This window comes from Brachyhypopomus gauderio, chromosome 3, assembly GCF_052324685.1.
Source record: "Brachyhypopomus gauderio isolate BG-103 chromosome 3, BGAUD_0.2, whole genome shotgun sequence".
Taxonomy (NCBI): domain Eukaryota; kingdom Metazoa; phylum Chordata; class Actinopteri; order Gymnotiformes; family Hypopomidae; genus Brachyhypopomus; species Brachyhypopomus gauderio.
The window spans coordinates 19,956,531-19,977,876 of NC_135213.1; the positions used below are offsets into that span (position 1 = coordinate 19,956,531).

The window sequence follows — 21,346 nt, forward strand, 5'->3', positions numbered from 1 at the left end:
CTTACTGTCTCCAGTCTTCTTATGCTATGTACAATTTCTCAGAAACCATTCATTACCACAGGGCAACTGGTGACAGGATTTTATTTGGTGGTGGAAGATCTCTCATACCACTAAACTATAAACATAAAGGTTGTGGGTGCTGCACGTCTACAACTAAATAAGATACAAAAATGTTCCTGTAACTTTCACAAATGGAAGCATCTTAGGTAGTGTGACTTAATTATATCCAGGCGTCCTGTGGTCAAAAATTGACCATAGATAAAGGGCTCACAGATGGCTGTGATTGACGATAGACAGACTATAGTCTAAAACTGTACATCTGTACGGTACACCTACAGTAAGTGAATGCATATTCTCCCACCTTTAACAAAACCGAGCTGCCCGAACCATCTGTGCCTCCATCTGTCCGTCTGATCGCTGACAGGCAGGGATCAGTGTGTGGAGCTGTGAAAGCAAACCTGAGTCTCTGACCCTCAGCACTGATGCTCCACAGGGTGGTGGTTCTCCTCTGCTACAGCCATACCACCTCAGCGTAGAACTCTGTAAAGATCCTGAGGCTTGCTGAAGACATGGTGCTCATCAGTCTCATACAAAACAGTGATGAGTCTACAAACCCACGGGAGGTAAAACAGCTGGTGTCCTAGTGCCGCTTCAACAATCTGGTGCTAAAGGAGATGATTGTGAACTTAAGGAGAACACCCCCACCTCTGCTTCCTCTAATTATCAATGGTCCAGCTGGCACCACAGTAGAGTCTGTCATATTCTTCCAAACAATAATCTCCTGGGATCTCTAGCAGGACGACAACACCAGTACCATCATAAAGCAGGTGCAGCAGAGGATGCAATTCCTTCGGCAGTTTAAAAGTTCAAACCACCGCAGGCAACAATGGCACAGTTCCACTCAGCCATTATGTAGTCTGTCGTCACATTGTCTCTAAATGTCTGGTTGCGTCAGCGGCTGTGTTAGAGGACAGAACTTCAGTGTATGGTCTAGCCTGCGGGACGATTACCTGCCTGTGACCTGCCCACCCTCAAATACGTCTGCAGCACACCAGTCCTGTCAGTATCATGGCTGGCTCCTCTCCTCCCACCAATGGATTCCTCCAGCCTCGAGCTTCAGGGCTTCGATGAAGCCATTAAGATGAAAACAAGACAGGGGAACCGTATCTTCCTCGAAGATCGTTCCCCTCAGCAGCTGACAGCTGATTGTCATAATCCTTCAGCATCAGCAGAACAATGTTGCTACTGGCTTTTTAACTACATAGACAACAGTATCGCTTCAGCACAGTATAAAGCCCTGCTCATTAACCCTCCGACCACATTTCTATGCAATAAGTGATTGTAAATAAATATTTCTATGCATTTTGTTACACATTTCTATTCTATTTTATTTTTAAATGTCACTATTTTTGTGAACCTGATGACTTTGAAGACTTTGGCGAACTCATTTCTAATACTAAAATTTAGTTTTTATTTTCAGCCATGTTTTTGGTTTTATACTGTAGCCTAGGTCAAATGGAAACTCTTTAGGATGAGAGCCGAGATTGTTGTGAACATTTTGATACGAAATATATGGGTATAATGTTATGAGTAAGTATGTTTAGACAAATTCAGGAAAACATGCCAAAGCAGAGAAAAGGCCTTTAGACCTTATAGCTATTCAACCGGCCCAGAACCGGCCCTTTAATGAATTTGTACCGGCCTGCGGCACGAGTGTTACGTTCGCCACCCCCCGTCAACAAATTAAGTTCGCCACCCCCCGTCAACAAATTACGTTCAATTTTACATCCACTATGACAGTATTGGTATAGGTCTGTAAATTGTCTGGCCTACAGGTCAGAGCTCTCTGCCAAATCTGACCCGCAGAAAAATATAGTTGAATAGCCTGCCTTATAGGATTTTAACAGATACGTAACTTGCTAGTGCATATCTGTTCTCTTGCTCAAATGGCTCATAAATTTGTACAACAAATCTGTACCATCTGTACATATGTATATGCATATGTTACAGATAATTATGCATCTGTTAATGATTATATTGCTTATTGCTTATTTACACCATATATGTTTTGTAACTGTTATTTCTTTTTTAATGTATGTCTGGTAACATTGTGTAATGTCAGCAACTGCCAAGTCAAATTCATTGTAAGCCACTATTCACCTGGCCAGTAAAACTGATTCCGAAAAACTGATTCTGAACCCACGGAGCTCAACGGTCTTGCAAGCACAGCTACTGTCAACTTAGGAAAGAGCCTCAAGGTTGGTCTGCAGAAGCAAACGCCATTGCAGTAAACTACAATACCCAAATGTATGGTTTTCCATAAGCGGGGCTTTCTGTGGATTATGAGTCATCTGCCTCCTGACGCTTTCAGAACCTTCAGCTTCGTCCAGCCAGTCCGCACAGACGAGGAGCGGCATATGTCACGGCGTTGCTCTCGGATAAATAGAGCCGAGCAATAAGAAAGCCCTTATTCTGCTGTCTCAGCACTTTGTGACTCTCCATTATGAGGGAACTCTCTAATGTTTGCTCAGCAGTTTCTGATTAGATTAACACCCTGACACCCACACCGGCGCCTGCCCCCAGACATTCTCCTCCTTTTCCCGGGACTTCCTTTGTTGACGACCTTATTTAAACGAGCTTTGACATGCCTCACTCTGCAATTAGGCCCCACGCATGCATGTAGTGTATAACACATACTAATCAAGCTCCAGATACTATATTAATATTTAATATGTAATATTATGAATTGTGAAGGCCTGTGCAAATGGGTACTTTTTTACCCTTAAAATAAATAAATACCCTTGACTGGTATTTTATTTATGTGTGAACCACTGGGTAGAAACATATCGCCTAATGCTGTGGGATGGTACATGTCCGTGTGTGTTTCATTTCAGGCACTTTGTGTTATGGAGGAGTTTCACAACCTGGACCGGGACATTGAGGGCTCGGCAAAGCGCTGGAAGAAGTTTGTGGAATCTGAGTGTCCTGAGAAGGAGAAGTTCCCGCAGGAGTGGAAGAACAAGACCTCCCTGCAAAGACTGTGCATGATGCGGGCCTTGCGTCCAGACAGGATGACTTACGCCATCAGGTCAAATGCCACACTAAATAAATAGTAACTAGGTCATAATTATCAAACATAATTTTAACACTGTCTATTACCTCTGTAAAACACGATGCAGCAGTTTGGTTAAACATTATGTAGACATTCTCTTGGCAAACTGGTGATTTGGACCAGCAGATGGTCACGGTTATTTCCATTTCAGCTCCCAACACATCTGAGCAAAATGATCAAAGGCTGTAAAATGCTGATTCCCTGGTTCAGGTGTGCTGAGAGCTTGGAGGTTCACTGAACACAGTGTGAAGAATCACCAGTCACCTCTGCTGCAAATTATGGCTGGTGTGTTATGAGCTTGGAGCGTTTTGTGTGTAAAGAATAATGTTCTGTTGCATGGAAAGGCCCATATATCTCTGATAAAAGTCGTCCTCTGAATCATCCATCATATGTGCCGGAATGCAACCGACAGCATATGCACGTCTTGCACCATCTGTGTTCATGAACATTTACCATACAATTCATGAATGTCCCAAGCAGGAACTTTAGAGCATTTCTCCTAAACGTTACAGAACACGTGCGTTGTCAGGGATGACTGCTTTGCACCGGGCACAGTGAATGGTGTGTAAATCGAGAGCCTCTTGTTTCTCTGCGTTACTCTGCACAGAGATTTTGTGGAGGAGAAGTTGGGGAGTAAATATGTCATGGGCCGCGCCGTGGACTTTGCCGTTTCCTTCGAAGAATCAGGAGCAGCCACGCCCATGTTCTTCATCCTCTCGCCTGGAGTTGACCCTCTGAAGGACGTGGAGAAACACGGTACTGTTGCTTCGAAGTTTTTAACAAGTAGTTTTCTGTTTTTCCTTTTCAGCTTTGACATTGAGAACACACGTTCTAATGTCCTCTTGTCGGAATCCACGGGTGGTTGGTTGACTGCAGTACTGCCGACTGCTGTCTGCAGACTAAGTGCTGTTTGGGGGAGATGGTTGTTTGGTAAACTGCCTAGCTTCACATCAAAGATAGACTCCTAGTACCAGGAGGCTGGTTCTGCCTGGCCATGCATCATGTCATTTGAAAGGTGGATCTTATAAGCCTCCTGGAGGAGTGCGAAAATCGGTTAGGCATGTCTGTGTGTGTGAGTGCGCCTAATCAAATCATAGCCAAAGCGCAAGGTAATCAATTAGTGAGAGCTAGCCTGACAAGAAATCCTCTTGGAGAATGAAGCTGCATGTAAGAAGATTCTAGATAACTTCTGCTACTCCATATTATGTTCGCATTCTTTTGCAACACTTCCTCTGAAAAAAAGCCGAAGATCGGGGACCATTGCTAGCCATGCCATGTCTTGCAGGTCGGAAGCTGGGCTACACGTTCGACAACGGAAACTTCCACAATGTGTCGCTGGGTCAAGGACAGGAAGTGGTGGCCGAACAGGCGCTGGACCTGGCTGCCCGCGAGGGCCATTGGGTGATATTACAGGTACCGTCGCGCGGTACACTCACTCCACACCTTTAACATCCAAATATTCAAAGGCTGCCAGAGAAGGCATCCAAATTCCTTGTTTCAGGTAACGCAGGTTAGGAGTGTTTAAAAAGACTTTCTAAAAATTGCATTCTAATCCAATTCAATATAAAATTGGGTGCTTTGTACATCAGCTGTTCAATCGATTATGATATTCCAAAATCACAGCTGCTGATTCGCCAGCTTTGGATCCTTCGCCGTTTGTTCACTGACGGAGCAATATGTGGCATGGCCGTGCAGTGCTGGCTGGAGCAGCTGAGGCTGGAAGAGGCAGCTAAAGTTAGCAGCGGCAGCATCTAACGCTATCCATCATCTGAGCAAAATGACTGAATCATATCAACAGATTTGTGATGCATTGAATCCTTCCCCAAAGAATCAAAATCAAACTGAATTCTTGCGAGAGTTGCCGGTTTGCCTGCTTCCAGCTGATAAGGCCTGGCTTCGTGAGGGGATTGAATGTGGTGAGCCCTTGGGCTAGGCCCGTGTGTCTAGCTCAGCGGGCCTAGCTTCCCCTCTGATGATTAATGACCTGTTGGGCCCACCGGGGAAGGGAGGGTCAGAGAAATGTGTCCTTATTCCCAGCCAGTGTGATGGCCCACCCCAGGGAGAGGGGCTCACTCCACTAATGAGTCCATTAGATTGCTTCTACTCCATCCAAATGTCAGTACGAACACACAGGCCCAGCTGCTTATTCTAAGTGTTAGTTTGGAACCTTGCCAGCTGCAATGGAAAATGACATATTGGCCAAATACATACGGTTAAGCTTATTACAGTCAAAGAATCAATATTTTTAGAGAATGAACTTTTGGATTCATTTTTTTAAATTAATTTTGGGGTTATATGTAGATGGATAACACTGCCCTATCTCTATATGATAGGAGTGTATTTTACTTTCTAAAGAGGCACTCGTACAGAATTCTAATGGGGTGTTATTGGCAGCTAATAAATGGCAGCCGCGGGCCCAAACTGAACATTCTTTCTTTAAATCCCCGAGCCCCTCCCCCATGCCTTGGGGAAGGCGTACGCGGAGGCGAGTATTTGTTTAATTACCTTTTGCGTACATGCCCAGATCGATGCTCTCCGAGGGACTCTGCTTCCTCCCACGCTCGAACCCCCACCCTCCCTCACCCTGTTCTGTCCATCTGCCCCGCCCCCGCCGCAAGCCCCGCCCCTCCGGCCCATCTTCTCTCATCCCTGCTTATGGATTCAGGCCTTGCCGAGAAGCTCGCTGGGTCAATGGAAAGTTCCCCTCCAGTGAAGGTTAATTATATTGCAGCACGGCACAGGTCCCGGCCAACAGGAATGCAGAAATCCACTCGCCGTGGAGAGGCAATCAATTGCTGAGATTGGAAGAGAAAATCCTCAGTCCTGGGAATGGTGTGGCCTAAACTGGCACCCGCCCGCCCCCTCTGCGAGTCTCCTTTGCCGCTCCTCTGCCCTCTGTCCCGAAATGTACTCTTAAAGGGCTACAATGAACACTGCACAGGAGAGCATCAAAAGGAACAAGGGGAGATAGCTCAGGGCGGCCGCTATTAATGGACAAGGGGCCACGCCGGCGGCATTCAACTTTTAATGGCTTTTTAGGAACAGAAATATGCTGGGAGCTCGCCTTTACACTGAACTCTGCCTTTGCCTGTTACCGGCTGATTGTGGTCCCGCAGCACTGATGCCAGTAGCCTGAATAAAAAGGCTACCGTACCTTGTAGTGCCTGCAGAACCCAGTCATGGCAGAACCCAGTCAGACGCAAATCATTCAGTTACAGGAAACTGTCATTTCACTTATTTGCCATTCTACCGGGAACTTTATTTTGTCTGATTATTTAATTATGTCTTTAACAGGTTATGCCTAATGAATCAGATACAGTAATTGCATAATCACTTCATGCCGCTCCAAAGCTGTTGATTGCAAACTCCGGCGTGTCTCCTGTCCCACGAGCGCAGACGCCGCAGCTGTGGCCCTCCCCGCTGAGCAGGCGCTTGATAAGCCGACGTGTCAGCCGGGAGACGGCGAGGAGGGCCACGCTACGTGCGCTGCTGCAACTTTCGCTAACCTGCAATGACAGCGAGTGTGCGCTGCTAACGGCAATCAAAACGCTTCTTCCCAGACAGCACGGGCTAACCAGTTCTCCCCTCTCTGTTGAGAGCAGCAAGTGCAGACTCTTCCTCGTGTGGATTCTTCTGCACTCGGTGACGGGCCTCTTCGTCCCTCTCCCTCGAGCGGAAACAGTTTAGCAGGCGCTGACAGACTGGAGGTTGAAACAGCGGTCTGTTTTGTTTTCTGTTCTCCACTGATGAGGCCCTTTTTCACAGCTTCATGGCCAATAACTTGGATCCCCAGCAATCTTCCAACACTCAAAGCATCTGCTCAACAGGGATTTGTTTTTCTTTTTGGAGGGAGGGGTGTTAAAGGACCAATGTGGCAACCTCAAATAACTACTTTTTTTATTCCTTATTTGTTTTTTGGACATTGTTATTCACTCCAGTTGTACACAATAATTCAAGAAATCTTCGCAGGCTGTCAGTACCATCGGATCAGTATGCGGTTCACAAGCTCAGCTTGTCTCTGCTACCACTGCGCTCTTGGTTTCTAAGCCATGGGTTAAAGTTCTCCGTCACTACGACGGATTTCCGTCATTTGATTTTTTTGGGGGAAAAAATCCGTCAAATCATAATAAACCACACGCGCGTGCGTGCTATCTTTTGTGGCCGAAATATGATTCTCACTGGCGCTCATCAGCGCTGGATGGATGACGGCGGTGTCATTTGATTGACTTGCGGGTCATTCCGCCTTCAGATTTACGGACATTACGTATGTAGAAAAGTGACCTCCCTCCTGCCTGGCGTGACCGTAGCGCGCGACTCTGTACACCTCGCGCAAACCTGCGAACGGCGGAGGCTAGTTGACACGTCACATTCTTTTTGCAGTCTTGTCCGAAACGATATGTGGTAGTATAAAGAAACACCGCTCAAAAACAGGAGAATTTTAATGTTGCTATGTGTTCCAGGTTTGAAAAGTGCTGGAATTTAGGCTAAAGTACTTTAAAATGTTGAAATTGTAACTACTTCGTTTCACAACAAATATCTGTCTGACTGAACATTTTCTTGCATTACGTTAACAAATACGAGCCTCTTGTAATTCCAGGAAACATGAGAGAACGTGAAGACATTAAGATTGGGTGTTTTGAAAATAAACAACCATTAAAAAATGTGATAAAAAGCGAATTATTTCGAATCATTTCGAGTATATGTATAAATATTTAACTTAATTAAATTTAACATTGAAAACGTGTTGAAATGGACCTTGAAAGTGACGTGCAAGCATGGACGTAATTGGGGGGGGGGGGGGGGGGGGGGACGGGGGGGGGGACATGTCCCCCCCACTTTTTCAAAAGTCCCCCCCAGTTTTTACGGTTAAAACCAAATATTTATATAGCGACGAATCCATGTCCCCCCCACTTTTGAAATCAAAATTACGTCCATGCGTGCAAGTGCTTTAATTCCACCGGTATATGAACCCTGCAAACATGACTTTGTTCATTGTGCTGAGGCGCGGCGCGTGCGAAGTTACAAAATTCGAGAGGTGCACGACCTTGCGAATCACCAGCGCGCGAGGCTCTCGCGCACGGGTGGAGCCACCGCGATTACGTCATTTTCGGCGCACGCGCCGCACGCACGCACCGCGTCAAATATAATGGCTTAAACCAGGCTTAACATGGACGGTTTTGTTCTGTTTGTATTTAAAAGCTCTATCCAGTGTAATTTTTTTGTAACATACCTACTTAAAGCAGGTAATCTTACGGCTTATGTTTTTGTGAATAGTGAATTTGATAAAAACAAGAGAGCTTCATACCTTTTAAAACTCACCAGGATTCACTAAATTTGACTTGATCTTTAAATAGTTTTTTGAAGAGGACCCCCAGATTTATGTACATTTATTGCTCAGGTGTTGCATTTTGTCGCTTCATAGATTCTCTCTTCTCTCCTTACACAGGCTGTTTAGATAAATATACTTTATAAATGTGTTTATTGTGTAGAATTAGGCAAAAGAGGTCGTGTCCCAACTACACCACATTTTCAGTAACTGCTAGCATTGTCTTTTGCCAGGAAAAATTTTCAGTCAAATGAAAATGTCTTGCTTTAACTCATGTTCTAAGCTGAGTTGCTGAGCACTCGGGCTTCTGCTGTTAAGTGAAGTGTTGCGCGGGGCGTTTGGAGAGCTCTGTGGGCCACGTCCTCCGCCTTACACAAGAGACTGCGTCCGCTTGACTGATCAAAGTCTACCAAATCAAACACCATAATTGGCCATTGTAAAATCATTAGAAGTCATTTACATTTTGTACCATTTTGAACACAGTTTGACATCATGAGATGGTAGCACTGTTTGGTTGAGGTTGTGCGCTGTAATTTAATGCTTTCTGTTTGGCAGCTGTTGTGGCTGGAGTCCTTTGTTGTAGCGTGTTGTCTTTACACCTGCCTGCCTGTTAACCCTAACCCTAATCCATAATGAAACTGCTTCCACTTCTCTATCTGGACCAGAATATCCATCTGGTGGCCAAGTGGTTGAGCACCCTGGAGAAGAAGCTGGAACAGCACAGCAACGGGAGCCACCGCGACTTCCGGGTCTTCGTCAGCGCCGAGCCTTCCTCGTCGCCCGAGGGACACATAATTCCACAAGGCATCCTCGAGAACTCCATCAAGATCACCAACGAGCCACCCCTGGGCATGCACGCGAACCTACACAAAGCCCTGGATAACTTCAACCAGGTACACACAACCCCAGCAGGTGGCGCTCAAGATGTGATGGTTTGGTAAGGGCTTGTAGAGGATATATACAAAATGCCACCTCAAAGCGGTCCTGTGTAAAAACCCAGCCAAACAAATCCTGCAACGTTTCTGCTTGTTCCTTTACCTGACTTCGTTAAAAAGGGCTTTGTCCCACCAGTGTTTATCCTAGGAGAATCACAATCACTGGAGTCACTGGGGAGGTTGCTATGGCTAATGATAATTAAAATTCCGCATGTCTTATCAATGTTGCCCTATCTATGCCATTACCCTAGCACTTGCTCCAGGCTCATTTTGTGCTCGCTGTGCTGATGGCTATCTCGCTGATAAGCTCTATAGCAACACACTGGTGTTGAAGCTTTCTAGGAGGTTTCCTTGGGCAAATGACTTCCATTTCAGTCTTGTACGCGCCTCGAAAGCAAATCAATGCTATAGGCTGAGAGAGACGGAGAGAGGAAAAAAAACATTGCAGCTCCAGCCAGCTGCAATAATCCAGGAAATGACATCTGCTTTCTATTGACCTTTACAGCCACAGCTGCAAATGACCAAATTTCTTCCTTCTGTAGCAAATCAAAATTAGTGGCCAACACTGATCACGTCTGTCTCTTTGAGTGATGTGCGGTGATATGAAGAATATTTATGGTTCGCTTCCTTCATGCATTGAAGAAAACAAACACAAAGCCTTGATCAGGAAAACACTCATGATGATGAGAGACACCAGGAGTAGAGGGATCTTTCCCCTGTTTCAGGGACACACTATTGATATTTACGTTTGATTAGTATGAAATACCTCATGCTTCTGCTTTTTAATGCTTTTTTTTCACGAGCATTTCCACTGCGGGCTAGTGGAGGGACCGTGGCGATTTTCACCGCATTACAGCCCAGCACTGGTGTGTGTGGAATCTTAATGTGCAGCATGACTGGACTGCAGGACCGCCTTTACCTGATGTAGTTAGTCGAGCTGCTCAGACTCGCACACGACAGACCGGAGGTTCCGACCACCTCAGACACACATTCTAAGCCCAGAGAACAACCCTTTGCAATTTAAGCAGCATTGTTGCCATGTCTGTCTTTGTGGTTCCCCTGAGAGATTGGGTTGCCATTCATTTCACAACCGCCACACCCCCCTTTCCCCACCCCTAATTTAAGTCATCTGAATTAATGAGCTGTTAGATGGAGGACTGCTAAAAGCCCTGACAAGTGCTGACAATTAAAGGAAATTCTCAGCCCCTAGAATTTATTGCAATCTAGTCTGGATCTTCCTAATAGCTGTAGGCTAGCCGTGAGTAAAGGAGAGATGGTTGGTGATGGGGGGAGAGAGAGGACAGGGATATTTCAACATTCAATATTTCATCTTTTGTTTTAAGCAGGTGTTGGTAGGGGGCTCGTTGCCAGATTTCTCCACTTCCCGCAGTGAATGTTCATTTTTCCAACAGGACACGCTGGAGATGTGCGCGCGCGAGAACGAGTTCAAAAGTATCCTCTTCGCCCTGTGCTACTTCCATGCGGTGGTGGCAGAGAGGCGCAAATTCGGCCCCCAGGGCTGGAACAGAAGCTACCCCTTCAACACAGGCGACCTGACCATCTCGGTCAACGTCCTCTACAACTACTTGGAGGCCAATAGTAAGGTGAAGCTCCACCACACTATTTCAACTCATACAAGGGGGAAGAAAATAGGAGGGCAAGAGAATACACAGCAAAAGGAGAAAAAAAGAGAGAGAGGGGGAGGAGGAGGAGGAGGGAAAATGGAGAGACTAAAATCGAGCTTGTTGACATATGCACTGCCTGCAGAATAGCGAGGAGGGCTTTTGCTGGAGCTGGTGAAATTACCTCTCTCCACCCACGTTGCAAGCAGCTCTGCACTGAACAGCTCTGCTCTCAAATCCACGGAGCCGCTTCTCCGTGGAGCGCCAGCCTGCGTGCAGACGCTGCTGTCAGACCCGTCTCCTCGCCGTCCCCATGCCAGCCTCTTCACAACCGCCCGCGTTCGATCGCCTCGATTCATCTTAAGGCAGCCGAAAGGACATGAGCGGCATAACCGAGAACAAATTCGGACGCGTCATCTACGCAGCGTTTATGTAGGCCATTAAAGTCGTCTGCTCGTGTTTCGGCCATGAGGCTCAAGGAAACAAGGGCAGGGTGTCCTGCATAGATGTAGTTATCACCCTTATTGCTCCCCCCCCCACCCCCCACACACACCTCCCCCAGCCCCACACACACCTCCCCCACCCCACACACACACCTCCCCCAGCCACACACCCACCCCCAAAACTGCAGCTTGACTTCTGCAGGGCTCGTAATAAGCGCCTCTCACCTGGGAAGGGCATCATCTGTCAGCCCTCTGCCGGCTAGTCACATATTAGCTTAATCACATTACCCGGGGCCGTAACCCCCAGACGAGCCGTGACGCCACGAGCTGCCACCAGCCGAGCCCTCTGGACAGCCGTCTACACAGCATGCTTTTGTGCTTTTATTTAATTTTTTTTTTTAAGTTTGGAGGTTGTTGTTTTTTGTTTGTTTGTTTTGCTTTGTATCTTGTAACTATGTAGCGTAGCCTACAGTCATTAAGCCCATAGACTTTGCGGTGAGGTCAGAGGCTGACATGTGCTGACCCGGCGGCCATCGTGAGGTCTAGAAGCAGCAGAGGGGCCCGCCTTCCCCCAGAGCCGCCTGATGGCCTGCCTCTTCATCCCGGGCAGGTGCCGTACGATGACCTGCGCTACCTGTTCGGCGAGATCATGTACGGCGGCCACATCACAGATGACTGGGACCGGAGACTGTGCCGTGCCTATCTGGAGGAGTTCATCCGGCCCGAGATGATGGAGGGGGAGCTGTATCTAGCTCCGGGCTTCCCTCTGCCAGGGAACATGGATTATAACGGCTATCACCAGGTAAACACACCCCCCCCCGCCAACACCCTGAATCTCCCACCCCCTGAAAAGCACAGCGGAGCAGCAGGTAAGTGAAGGCTCTCCGAAGGGCTGTACAGCCAAAGTTACTTTTGAGGTTGGAAATGACTAGGGGAAGGAAAATGCAGAGGTTGTTATTGTAACAGCATGTGAGTGTGGTGTGGAGGAACAGCGTCGGAGGGCAGACACGCTGTGGGAGGAAGGCTAAGTGTTGTTGTCCAAGACTGCAAGACTTCATGTGACTGCTCTGAGGACTGACTTCAATACAAGACATTCAAGCGTCAAGGACCATATGGGCACTGGCCTCTCAAGAGTTGAAATAAATCAACCCCTTTCCAAATAACAAGAAGCCATATTCAAAACGTAGCATTACTCAGTCAGTCACACCTGTCAAAAGCTCGTGATACCACTTTTCTTTTGCATAAAATAGTGTGATTATGTTCAAAATCCAGTTATGAATAGTAAGTTGTTTGTGTCTGAAAAGCAGCAGTTTGCCTAAATGCATCATTATTATGATGAGAGATTCTTTTTTCAACACTTTATTATTTTAACAAACCAATCCTCTCTGCTCCTCTCTGCTCCTCTCTGCTCCTCTCTGCTCCTCTCTGCTTTGAGGCAGGCTGAGGCATCAAATTGCAGTGATGTCTGGGCAACATTCTAAGGAGGGTCTAAATGTCTGTGTAAATGAACCCCCTATTCTTGGTTGCTTGAAACGATCTTGGCCATTGCCTGGGGTGCAGTGGTCTGTCGGCTGTGTCCCAAACCACATGAGGGGTACATACCCCTACACTCTGCATTAGTCTCTGCACTCTGTGCTCAGATGGTCCTCATCCAACACGTAGTCAACAGCAAGGGCACTTGAAACTTCAGATGGAGAAGTGGAAGTCCCACCCTCACTGGGACACATCACCGTTCCTGTAGCAGCGTCCCTCCCTCCCTCCCTACGCTGCTACAATACGCACATCATTCCCTGACTGGTTTTGACATAATCAAGGTTGTGTTTGTTTTTACGTGACTGATCATTTGTAGCAGTTCCGAGAGTGTAATTTATGGCCGCCGTCTTCTGCGCGATGACAACAGGCAAGATTTGAATCGGTGCGGTTTAATTAGTTTCTCTGCTGTGCGTGTCCAGCCTGTCCAGAGTGCTGTGTCCTCAGGGAGGGAGGAGAGCACATTGTCTCTGTCCAGTCTGGGCACTGCAGCCTGTCTGGCCCGCTCAGACTGACACCAAGCTCCTCTACAGCACCGACTAGACGCTAAAGTTTTTGGCGAGCGAGGCAGATGACTGAGAATGCTCGGGCTGCTCAGAATGCTCAGAGTGGTTGTTGTCGTTTAATGGGTATAACACCACCTCCTGTTGGGTGTAACACCACCTCCTGTTGGGTGTAACACCACCTCCTGTTGGGTGTAACACCACCTCCTGACTGAGATTCACCCCCCCACCCTCCATTCACACAAATGTCCCACGCTGTACCAGTTAACCAGAGTTCTTGGACACTGCTCCTTGCACTAAGTTCGCCTACCTTTGTAAAACGGTTGAAACTGTAAAGTGGCTCTGGAACAGAGAGTCTGCCAAATGCAAAAATGTAAATGTCCGGAGAGGGGGACTCGCTCTCATTCTCTCCCTCTCTCTCCCTCCCACTCGCTCAGTGGGCTTCGGGGCTTTAGGGCAGACATACCGAGCATCTTGGTGCACATGCCCACTCATATAGGTTTGATTCACTTACACCCCCTGGCTCTGGCTGTCCCCTTAAGCTGTTGTTTATCGGCTGACTCTCTGCGGTTCCTTACCCTGGTGGTTTCATAACAGCAAAAATGCAGTATATGCTCATATTCATGTGGAAGTGGAGGCCCACCAGAGCGGTTCATTCTTGTTTTAAAAAGTAAACTGCTGTATTACAGCTGTGTTAAATTTGAACTCCATAAAGGTTTAAGTGCTTTCAGTGCTAAATGGTTTTGTGTTCTAGTCTCACTTCTCTGGTTTCGTTTGGTCTCCAGTATATAGATGAGGCACTGCCTGCTGAGTCACCGTACCTGTATGGTCTGCACCCCAACGCTGAGATTGGCTTCCTCACGCAGACTTCAGAGAAGCTCTTCCGCACCGTGCTGGAGATGCAGCCCAGAGACGGGGGCTCAGGGGAGGGCAGCGGCGCCTCACGAGACGAGAAGGTTCCTGAACACACAGCATGCACGCACGCACACACGCACGCACCCACATACACACCCACAGACCCATACTGTCACACACACACAAATATTACTATGTTCAATGTTTTTCTTTTTTTTTTCTTTGACATGTGTGGCGACAGCTAAATCCTTCTGAAAATAACTTCACTAAATAAGCAGTTTTTTTCCTTTATGGCAATGAGTCAAACACATCAGAATTGTTTTGTCGTGTGTCCTGCCATCGTGTGTCCTTTTCTCTGCGGCCTCTGACCTCTGTTCACCCATGGCACTCTGCCCCCATCACGGCCCATTACGCACAATGCATCATCATCACTGTATGTCATCACCTCTATTTAACCCCACTACCCTAATCAGTTGATCAAAATGAATGTCCCATTCCCTCTATTGACTGTAGGCACTCAGTGGCTGCTCTAAAAGTGCCCAATAGTGCAGGCCTGTTCTGGGCCAGGGACCCACTTGTGCTGGAGGAGGTTAAGTGGAGCTAATTCCCCAGCACAGAGTTGGGATCAGGTAGCCCTGACATTTAAGAGATTAGCTCTGGGAGTTGTGGAGGAATGCCAGGATCCTTTATGACAGCTGACCTTTTCTGGTTAAAAGATTAGGATTTGTAGACAGTGACCACTTTGCATTAAACCAGACATGGAAGGCAAGGGAGAAAAATTCATCTTCTTTTTTTTATTTGATATTTTTCTAATGATTTGATAATGATTGCATGCGCTACACCCTCAGGATGTAATGCTTTGCCTGTATGGAGTTTGTGCTGATGGCGAACAGTTGATTTGTCTTTTGAGGACATGTAGGAGGAAATGCCCTATGTGGATAGGGGCCTGGGTCACTGTGGGTGTGTACGTCAATAATCTGAAACATGTAAACAATGTGCCCTGACGCATTTCTGCATGGTAGGTGAAAGCAGTCCTGGATGAGATCCTAGAGAAGCTTCCAGATGAGTTTAACATGGTGGAGCTGATGGGGAAGGTGGAGGAGAGGAGCCCCTACGTGGTGGTGGCCCTCCAGGAGTGTGAGCGTATGAACATCCTTACCCAGGAGATCAAACGCTCGCTTAAAGAACTCAGCCTGGGCCTGAAGGTACTGTAAGACAGTTTACACTCTCTCTCTCTTTCTCTCTCTCTCTCTCTCTCTCTCTCTCTCTCTCTCTCTCTCTCTCTCTCACACACACACACACACCCTACACACTCGTACTCGCACACACTCTACATACACACACACTGTACACACACACACACACGCACATCATAAGGTGCGACAATGCCTGTGTATTGATTTTCATAGAGTATATGTTATTAGAATCTGTCAGGTAGTTATAGCAGTGCTCTCCTGACCCAATTGATGCAGTGACACTTCTAATGTGCTCCGAGTGGCCCATTACAGGTCATTCTGAAGAAATGAAATTTAATCGCCAGGGTGCTGCCAATCGATTGCCCTGCTCATTCTCAAGCTATTTTAAGTGCATTATATCACTGAATGCAGTTACACCTTCAATTAAGGAGAAGTGGGGACCATTTGAACCTTGGCAAAAACATAAGCTGATTTAGCAGGGCTTGCTGCTTTGATCACAGAGGACAGTTTTAAGACGCCAGGTTTTCCTCATGAAAGGGGCGATGCTGCCGGGGGCTGCAGTGAATGGCCACATGACATACCAGTTCGCTCATGGCCACATTGTGCCAAAACAAATTGCTGTTCTCATAGAAAGCCATTTACATTGTGCACCACTGATTCAATATGAGCGTGATTAATCACCTCTGAGCCAGGAAACAACCACCTTTTACCAACCGGCCATGAATCTGTTGTGCTCATTCAGGGCGAGCTGACGATGACCACCGACATGGAGAACCTACAAGGCGCCATCTACCTGGACCAGGTGCCCGAGGCATGGACCAAGCGGGCGTACCCGTCCACGTGCGGCCTGGCGCTGTGGTTCACAGACCTACTGGGGCGCGTGCGGGAGCTGGAGGCCTGGAGCTCGGACTTCAGCCTGCCCCCGACCGTGTGGCTGGCCGGCTTCTTCAACCCGCAGTCTTTCCTCACGGCCATCATGCAGGCAGCGGCGCGGAGGAACGAGTGGCCCCTCGACCGGATGGGCCTGCAGTGCGACGTCACCAAGAAGAGCCGTGAGGAGTTCAGCTCGGCACCGCGCGAGGGAGCATATGTGCACGGCCTCTTCATGGAGGGGGCCCGCTGGGACACACAGGTAACGGGGCCAGGATAGGCTGGGGCACACCCGGGGAAGGGTGACAGGGCGGGATAACGAAGGACATGGCAACCACTTTTAAGCAGTAGTAAGGGTGAATGGACTTTTCAGTAGAATTCACCCTCTCAAAACAAAGACAGGCTTTTGAATGACTAAAAAGGTAGTGGATTTGGACTACAGCATTAGAATGTAAAAGCAATGGTCCTTGTGCTGGAGAAATACTGTTCGTTTCTATTTGTGGGAAACAGACAGTCAAAGCTGCAGGTTATTATTCTGGTGTCATGGCAAGCCATATTGCAAGGCATGGCCTACAACACCGGGTCGTTTCGGAATGACACAGCAAAGCATAAACACACACCCAGAAGCTACGCCTGGAAGAGAAGTGTGTGCGTTCCAGTGTCGTGCTGCAGTGTCACTCTGGATAACATCTACCAAGAGTAGTAATACAGTAATGCACACACACACACACACACACACACACACACACACATATATATGAGTGTCACACAAACATAGCGTTTTACTTGAGCTTCTCAGCCCACTAGTTCGAAACCAAGTTTCGCTACGACTGAGTCTCTTAATGACACCAGCTGGATATTAAATGGCATTGTAAGGTTAATCACCCAATTGATTTGGATACATTAGTTAAATTAGATTTTTTACACCCCCTCCCCCAAAAAGAATCAAATGAATCTCCCCTCTTTTCAAAGCAGAGCTTCCAATGTTGAAAACGTATGCATGGTAGCAGGGCGGGTCTGTCGGGTTTCCACGGCAGCCACACCACGCACCACGGCGTAGTGAAGGTGTCTAGGCTTTATACGAGTGTGTAAATGTGTGCTGCTTCCCCAGCCCTCTGAAGGCAGGTTTTAATTACAGGACATGAAGACTGCATGAACCCGCTTTAATTGCTATCGTAGTTGTGCGGTTCCCCCCCTCCACATTAAACAGAGTTGTTTAATGTGGATGGAGGTTTGCCTCCGGGCCCCAGGAGTAAAAGCCACTCCACGCCATATCCGACTGTAAATGCACAAGCATAAATAAGCGACAAATGAATGCTTACATGTTTACAGACTGATCACATGAATGCTACTTTTTTACATAAAGAATTATTATTTTTTTTATGACAGCAAACACAGCCTTTTAAATTATTTCGGTCCTTCGCATGGTTGGTATCTGTGTGGGCTCCCAGGTTCAGGAAAAAACCTGAGATCGGCTGGATCCTCCACAGGTCTATAGACCGTGCGCGGTTGGGAAAGAGCAGTGGTTGACGTTTTCCCCTGACACACCTGCCAGTCAGCTGTCTGACTGATCGTGTGGCAAACTCAGACACACAGTGCTTGAAAAGAGTGCACAGTTCGAACACATGCTGGGGCAGACAGGAAGCCCGGTTCTGAACACGTGGGTGGAGGTAAACTTTCTCGCACTGCTCAGAGGGAAAACTTGGAACCTAAGTTGCCGCCATTGTGGCATTTCTTGCGTTCGTTTGAAGTGGTGGAGTTCTAGCTCGTTGCGATGCTGTTAGGTTTCCAATTGAAAGAAAACTCCCCCGTGAACGTCCCCCACGGACCGTTGCAATGTCAGCTCTGTTTGTATTTGGCGCTTTTAAAATCCAAGGAGTCCAGCATCGTCCTGTCATCCGTGGTTGTGCAAGAGGATTAATTAGCGGGAAAAAAAATAAACCATGCCCCTCAACTTCTGTAGAGTGTGAAAGGGAAGCCGATTTCAATTTCAAATGCATTAACTTTTACTTGTTCAAGGAGACCAGCAGATCGTGTGGAAAGAAAAAAAAAACTTTGCAGAGATTATTTGAAGCTACTTTTATAGGATTTGACAGAAATTAATTTCACCTGAATGTCATAGCAGGGTTACGTGACTTAGCGCTTAGCTTGTTTTAAACACATCATGTAATGGATAATCTTAAATTGTATGCAAATATCCAGCGATTAATTAAATCTGTTTGGCGTAACGTGTACTATTATTCGACATCTCAATGTCATGTTCCCTTGCAGGCAGGAGTAATGGTGGACGGCCGTCTGAAGGAGCTCACCCCAGCCGTCCCCGTCATCTTCATCAAAGCCATTCCTGCAGACAAGCAGGAGACCCGCAACGTCTACCAGTGTCCCGTCTACAAGACCAGACAGAGGGGACCTACGTACGTGTGGACGTTCAACCTGAAAACCAAAGAGAATCCCTCCAAATGGACACTGGCAGGCGTGGCACTACTTCTACAGATATAAGACACGCCCACTTATAAATTATGCATAGTGAGCACGGAAAGCGAACCTTTTGCAAGAGTTGCGAAAGATATAACTATCACCATCATGGTGACACAACTGCATTGTGTTTTGCGCCCTTGCCAGAAATCTGAGTTGGCACATTTATGTAGATATTCAATTGTTTTTAATCTAAAAGCATATTTTTTATATGCCTATGTGATGGGGTAATTGATTAAAATATTAACATAAATAGCCAAACATTTGTATACAGGTAAAAATTGTAAAGTAAAGAAAGTAATTGTGCAGCTAAAGCAGAGGCTTTACTATAGCTGTATGCCAAATGCGTAAACTGAGAAGATACTTTGGTGACGGATCGTTCCCATGACTACCTAATGCTTAATAAATATCAACTTAGTTACGCTTTAGTTGTCTTCACACATGCTTTGCTTTCTAGTCCAAACGCACACTGGCACATTTCGAAGCTTCTCTTCTGTGCCGTCTTCCTCTGTTTCTGCTGTGATATTGAGTGTGCCACTTTTAAACCCCCCCCACATCCCACCCTCAAACTCCCCCACTCTACAACGGTTTTCCACCACATCATACACTTACTACCATGGTCGGTGGAAAGGAAACAACTCTGTGTTCGGGCGAAAATTGCAATCCCTCAGTAGTGTTCTTCAATGAGTCCTCCAACACGCCAATGGGACTCGTGGGACCCCCGTATCTGTTATTGAGAAAACTAACAACACGGACGGAGAGAGGGGCATGAAGAAGAACTTGGGGGAAGGAATATGAGGATATAAAATATACAGGGACAGGGAACCCAATTATAATGAGCTAGCAAAAGCTGGGTTTTTTTTTGTTGTTTTTTTATGTAATGTATAGAGGTTTCATGAGTGTTAAGATCCCATAAAAAAGAACCCACAGGAGAAATAGCTTAAAGAAGTGTAGAGTAGCTCATAGTTCATGTGTTCTGTGTGTGTGCTTTTATGAAACAGAGAGGCAATGAGCACATTTTGCTTGGGTGTGGGACTATGTATGTTTGCATATACATACTGTATTATTGATGGCGTGTTTAAACTTTAATTTGCTCAGAGAGACCTCTTGCAGCAGTAATTTGCAAGTACTGATGTTGTATTCCAAAAATGGTGTAAGCATTATAATGTAAGATCCCAATGTTTACAAATGCTAATGCATAGCTATACGGTTTCAAAATGAAGTCTTATTCCTTTCTTAGATCTCTCTGTCAGAGCACTGTAGAAAGGCATCAGTCTCCTATCAGTTTTTTATGTTTACTCCATTAAATGTCCTGTGTTTGGGTTTAGTTTTGGGGGCAGGAGGGTAATTGGAGAATCTAGAAGTATCCATATATACTGCATATGTACTAGCCCAGTACCATGTACACAAAGACATGAACTGTGTAGATACTGTGGGGTCAGGCTGGCATGTGGAATGGGTTTAGCCAGTAAAACTGGTTTGCGACGAAGATGATGCTGCCAGTTATATTCTATTCAGAATGTGATTGAAGTGGCATTCCGCTGTTCAGCTGCAGAATTAACCAAGTGGTCGTATCATGCAGGGAATTCAAAATGCACTTGCAGGATGACACTGCACCTGGCAATGTTGTTTTTGTCCGGGGCTGACAGCAGACAGTTTTGGTCTGTTGGATATTTGTACATAATATTTAAAATGTCTATTCAAAACATATGCAAAATATAGACATGATCTAAAACTTTATTAGAGCCCTTAATATTTGGTGGTATTTTTCACATCATGGAAGCTGTGAACATATCTTATTATAGGAAGATGTGGAACACGGATAAAACGGAGGTAGAGCTGGACTCCTCTGTGCTGGCATTCAGAACGATCCCATAGCGACCCCCCCACCCCTCCCCCGACACCCCTCCCCTCTCCCCCCATCTGCTCCATCACGCCCTTCAATAATGTACCAAACAGTTCCACACACTGAAGAAATGCCGCGTCCCTGCAGAAGCCATTACACTTCCTTTGCTATAGTCCCACGCCTCTGCTCACTTCAAGGAGTGCCATTATTCTCCACGCCATAGCCAGCATTCGAGTGTTTTTAAAAGGCCAAGCGCAGGGCTGACGATTCATTTCTCGTACTGCACGGGCTGTGTTTGCACTACGGGGCCCGTGGCGTGCAGAAGGTATCAGTCCTGCGGAGAAATCCATCAGAGGCTCGTGCTCAGGAATGAGCAAGGAGGAGCCTTTAATCATTTTCTGTGGGAAATGTTGGTTGCTAGGTTACAGGTCAGTCTTGAGAAATTGCTAAGGCGAAAGCCGGAGATGGCGCGGAATATGTAATATTAAAACAGTCTCTGGGTAATTCCGATAGAACTGTATCATTTCTTCCGTTCGTTGTGACAAGAGCAAGTGGTTTGCTTAATGGGGCTGTTTAGATGAAAAAGTGATACACTCCTTACTTATTTACCACAGAATTTTTTTTTTTAGAAAT

The 21,346-nt window shown here is 46.6% G+C and overlaps 1 protein-coding gene across 1 annotated transcript in view; it reads left to right on the forward strand.

Moving 5' to 3' along the window:
* The window catches only part of dnah9 (dynein, axonemal, heavy chain 9), a 66,597-nt gene extending 47,304 nt beyond the window's left edge, over window positions 1–19,293 (forward strand). The window contains exons 60-69 of the mRNA XM_077000107.1: window positions 2,895–3,088; window positions 3,720–3,868; window positions 4,398–4,525; window positions 9,104–9,331; window positions 10,786–10,977; window positions 12,049–12,240; window positions 14,257–14,427; window positions 15,349–15,531; window positions 16,265–16,654; window positions 18,664–19,293. Of these exons, the coding sequence (XP_076856222.1) occupies window positions 2,895–3,088; window positions 3,720–3,868; window positions 4,398–4,525; window positions 9,104–9,331; window positions 10,786–10,977; window positions 12,049–12,240; window positions 14,257–14,427; window positions 15,349–15,531; window positions 16,265–16,654; window positions 18,664–18,891 (2,055 nt within the window). The 3' untranslated portion in view covers window positions 18,892–19,293. The remainder of the gene's footprint in view (window positions 1–2,894; window positions 3,089–3,719; window positions 3,869–4,397; window positions 4,526–9,103; window positions 9,332–10,785; window positions 10,978–12,048; window positions 12,241–14,256; window positions 14,428–15,348; window positions 15,532–16,264; window positions 16,655–18,663) is intronic.
* The last annotated feature ends 2,053 nt before the right edge of the window (window positions 19,294–21,346 follow it).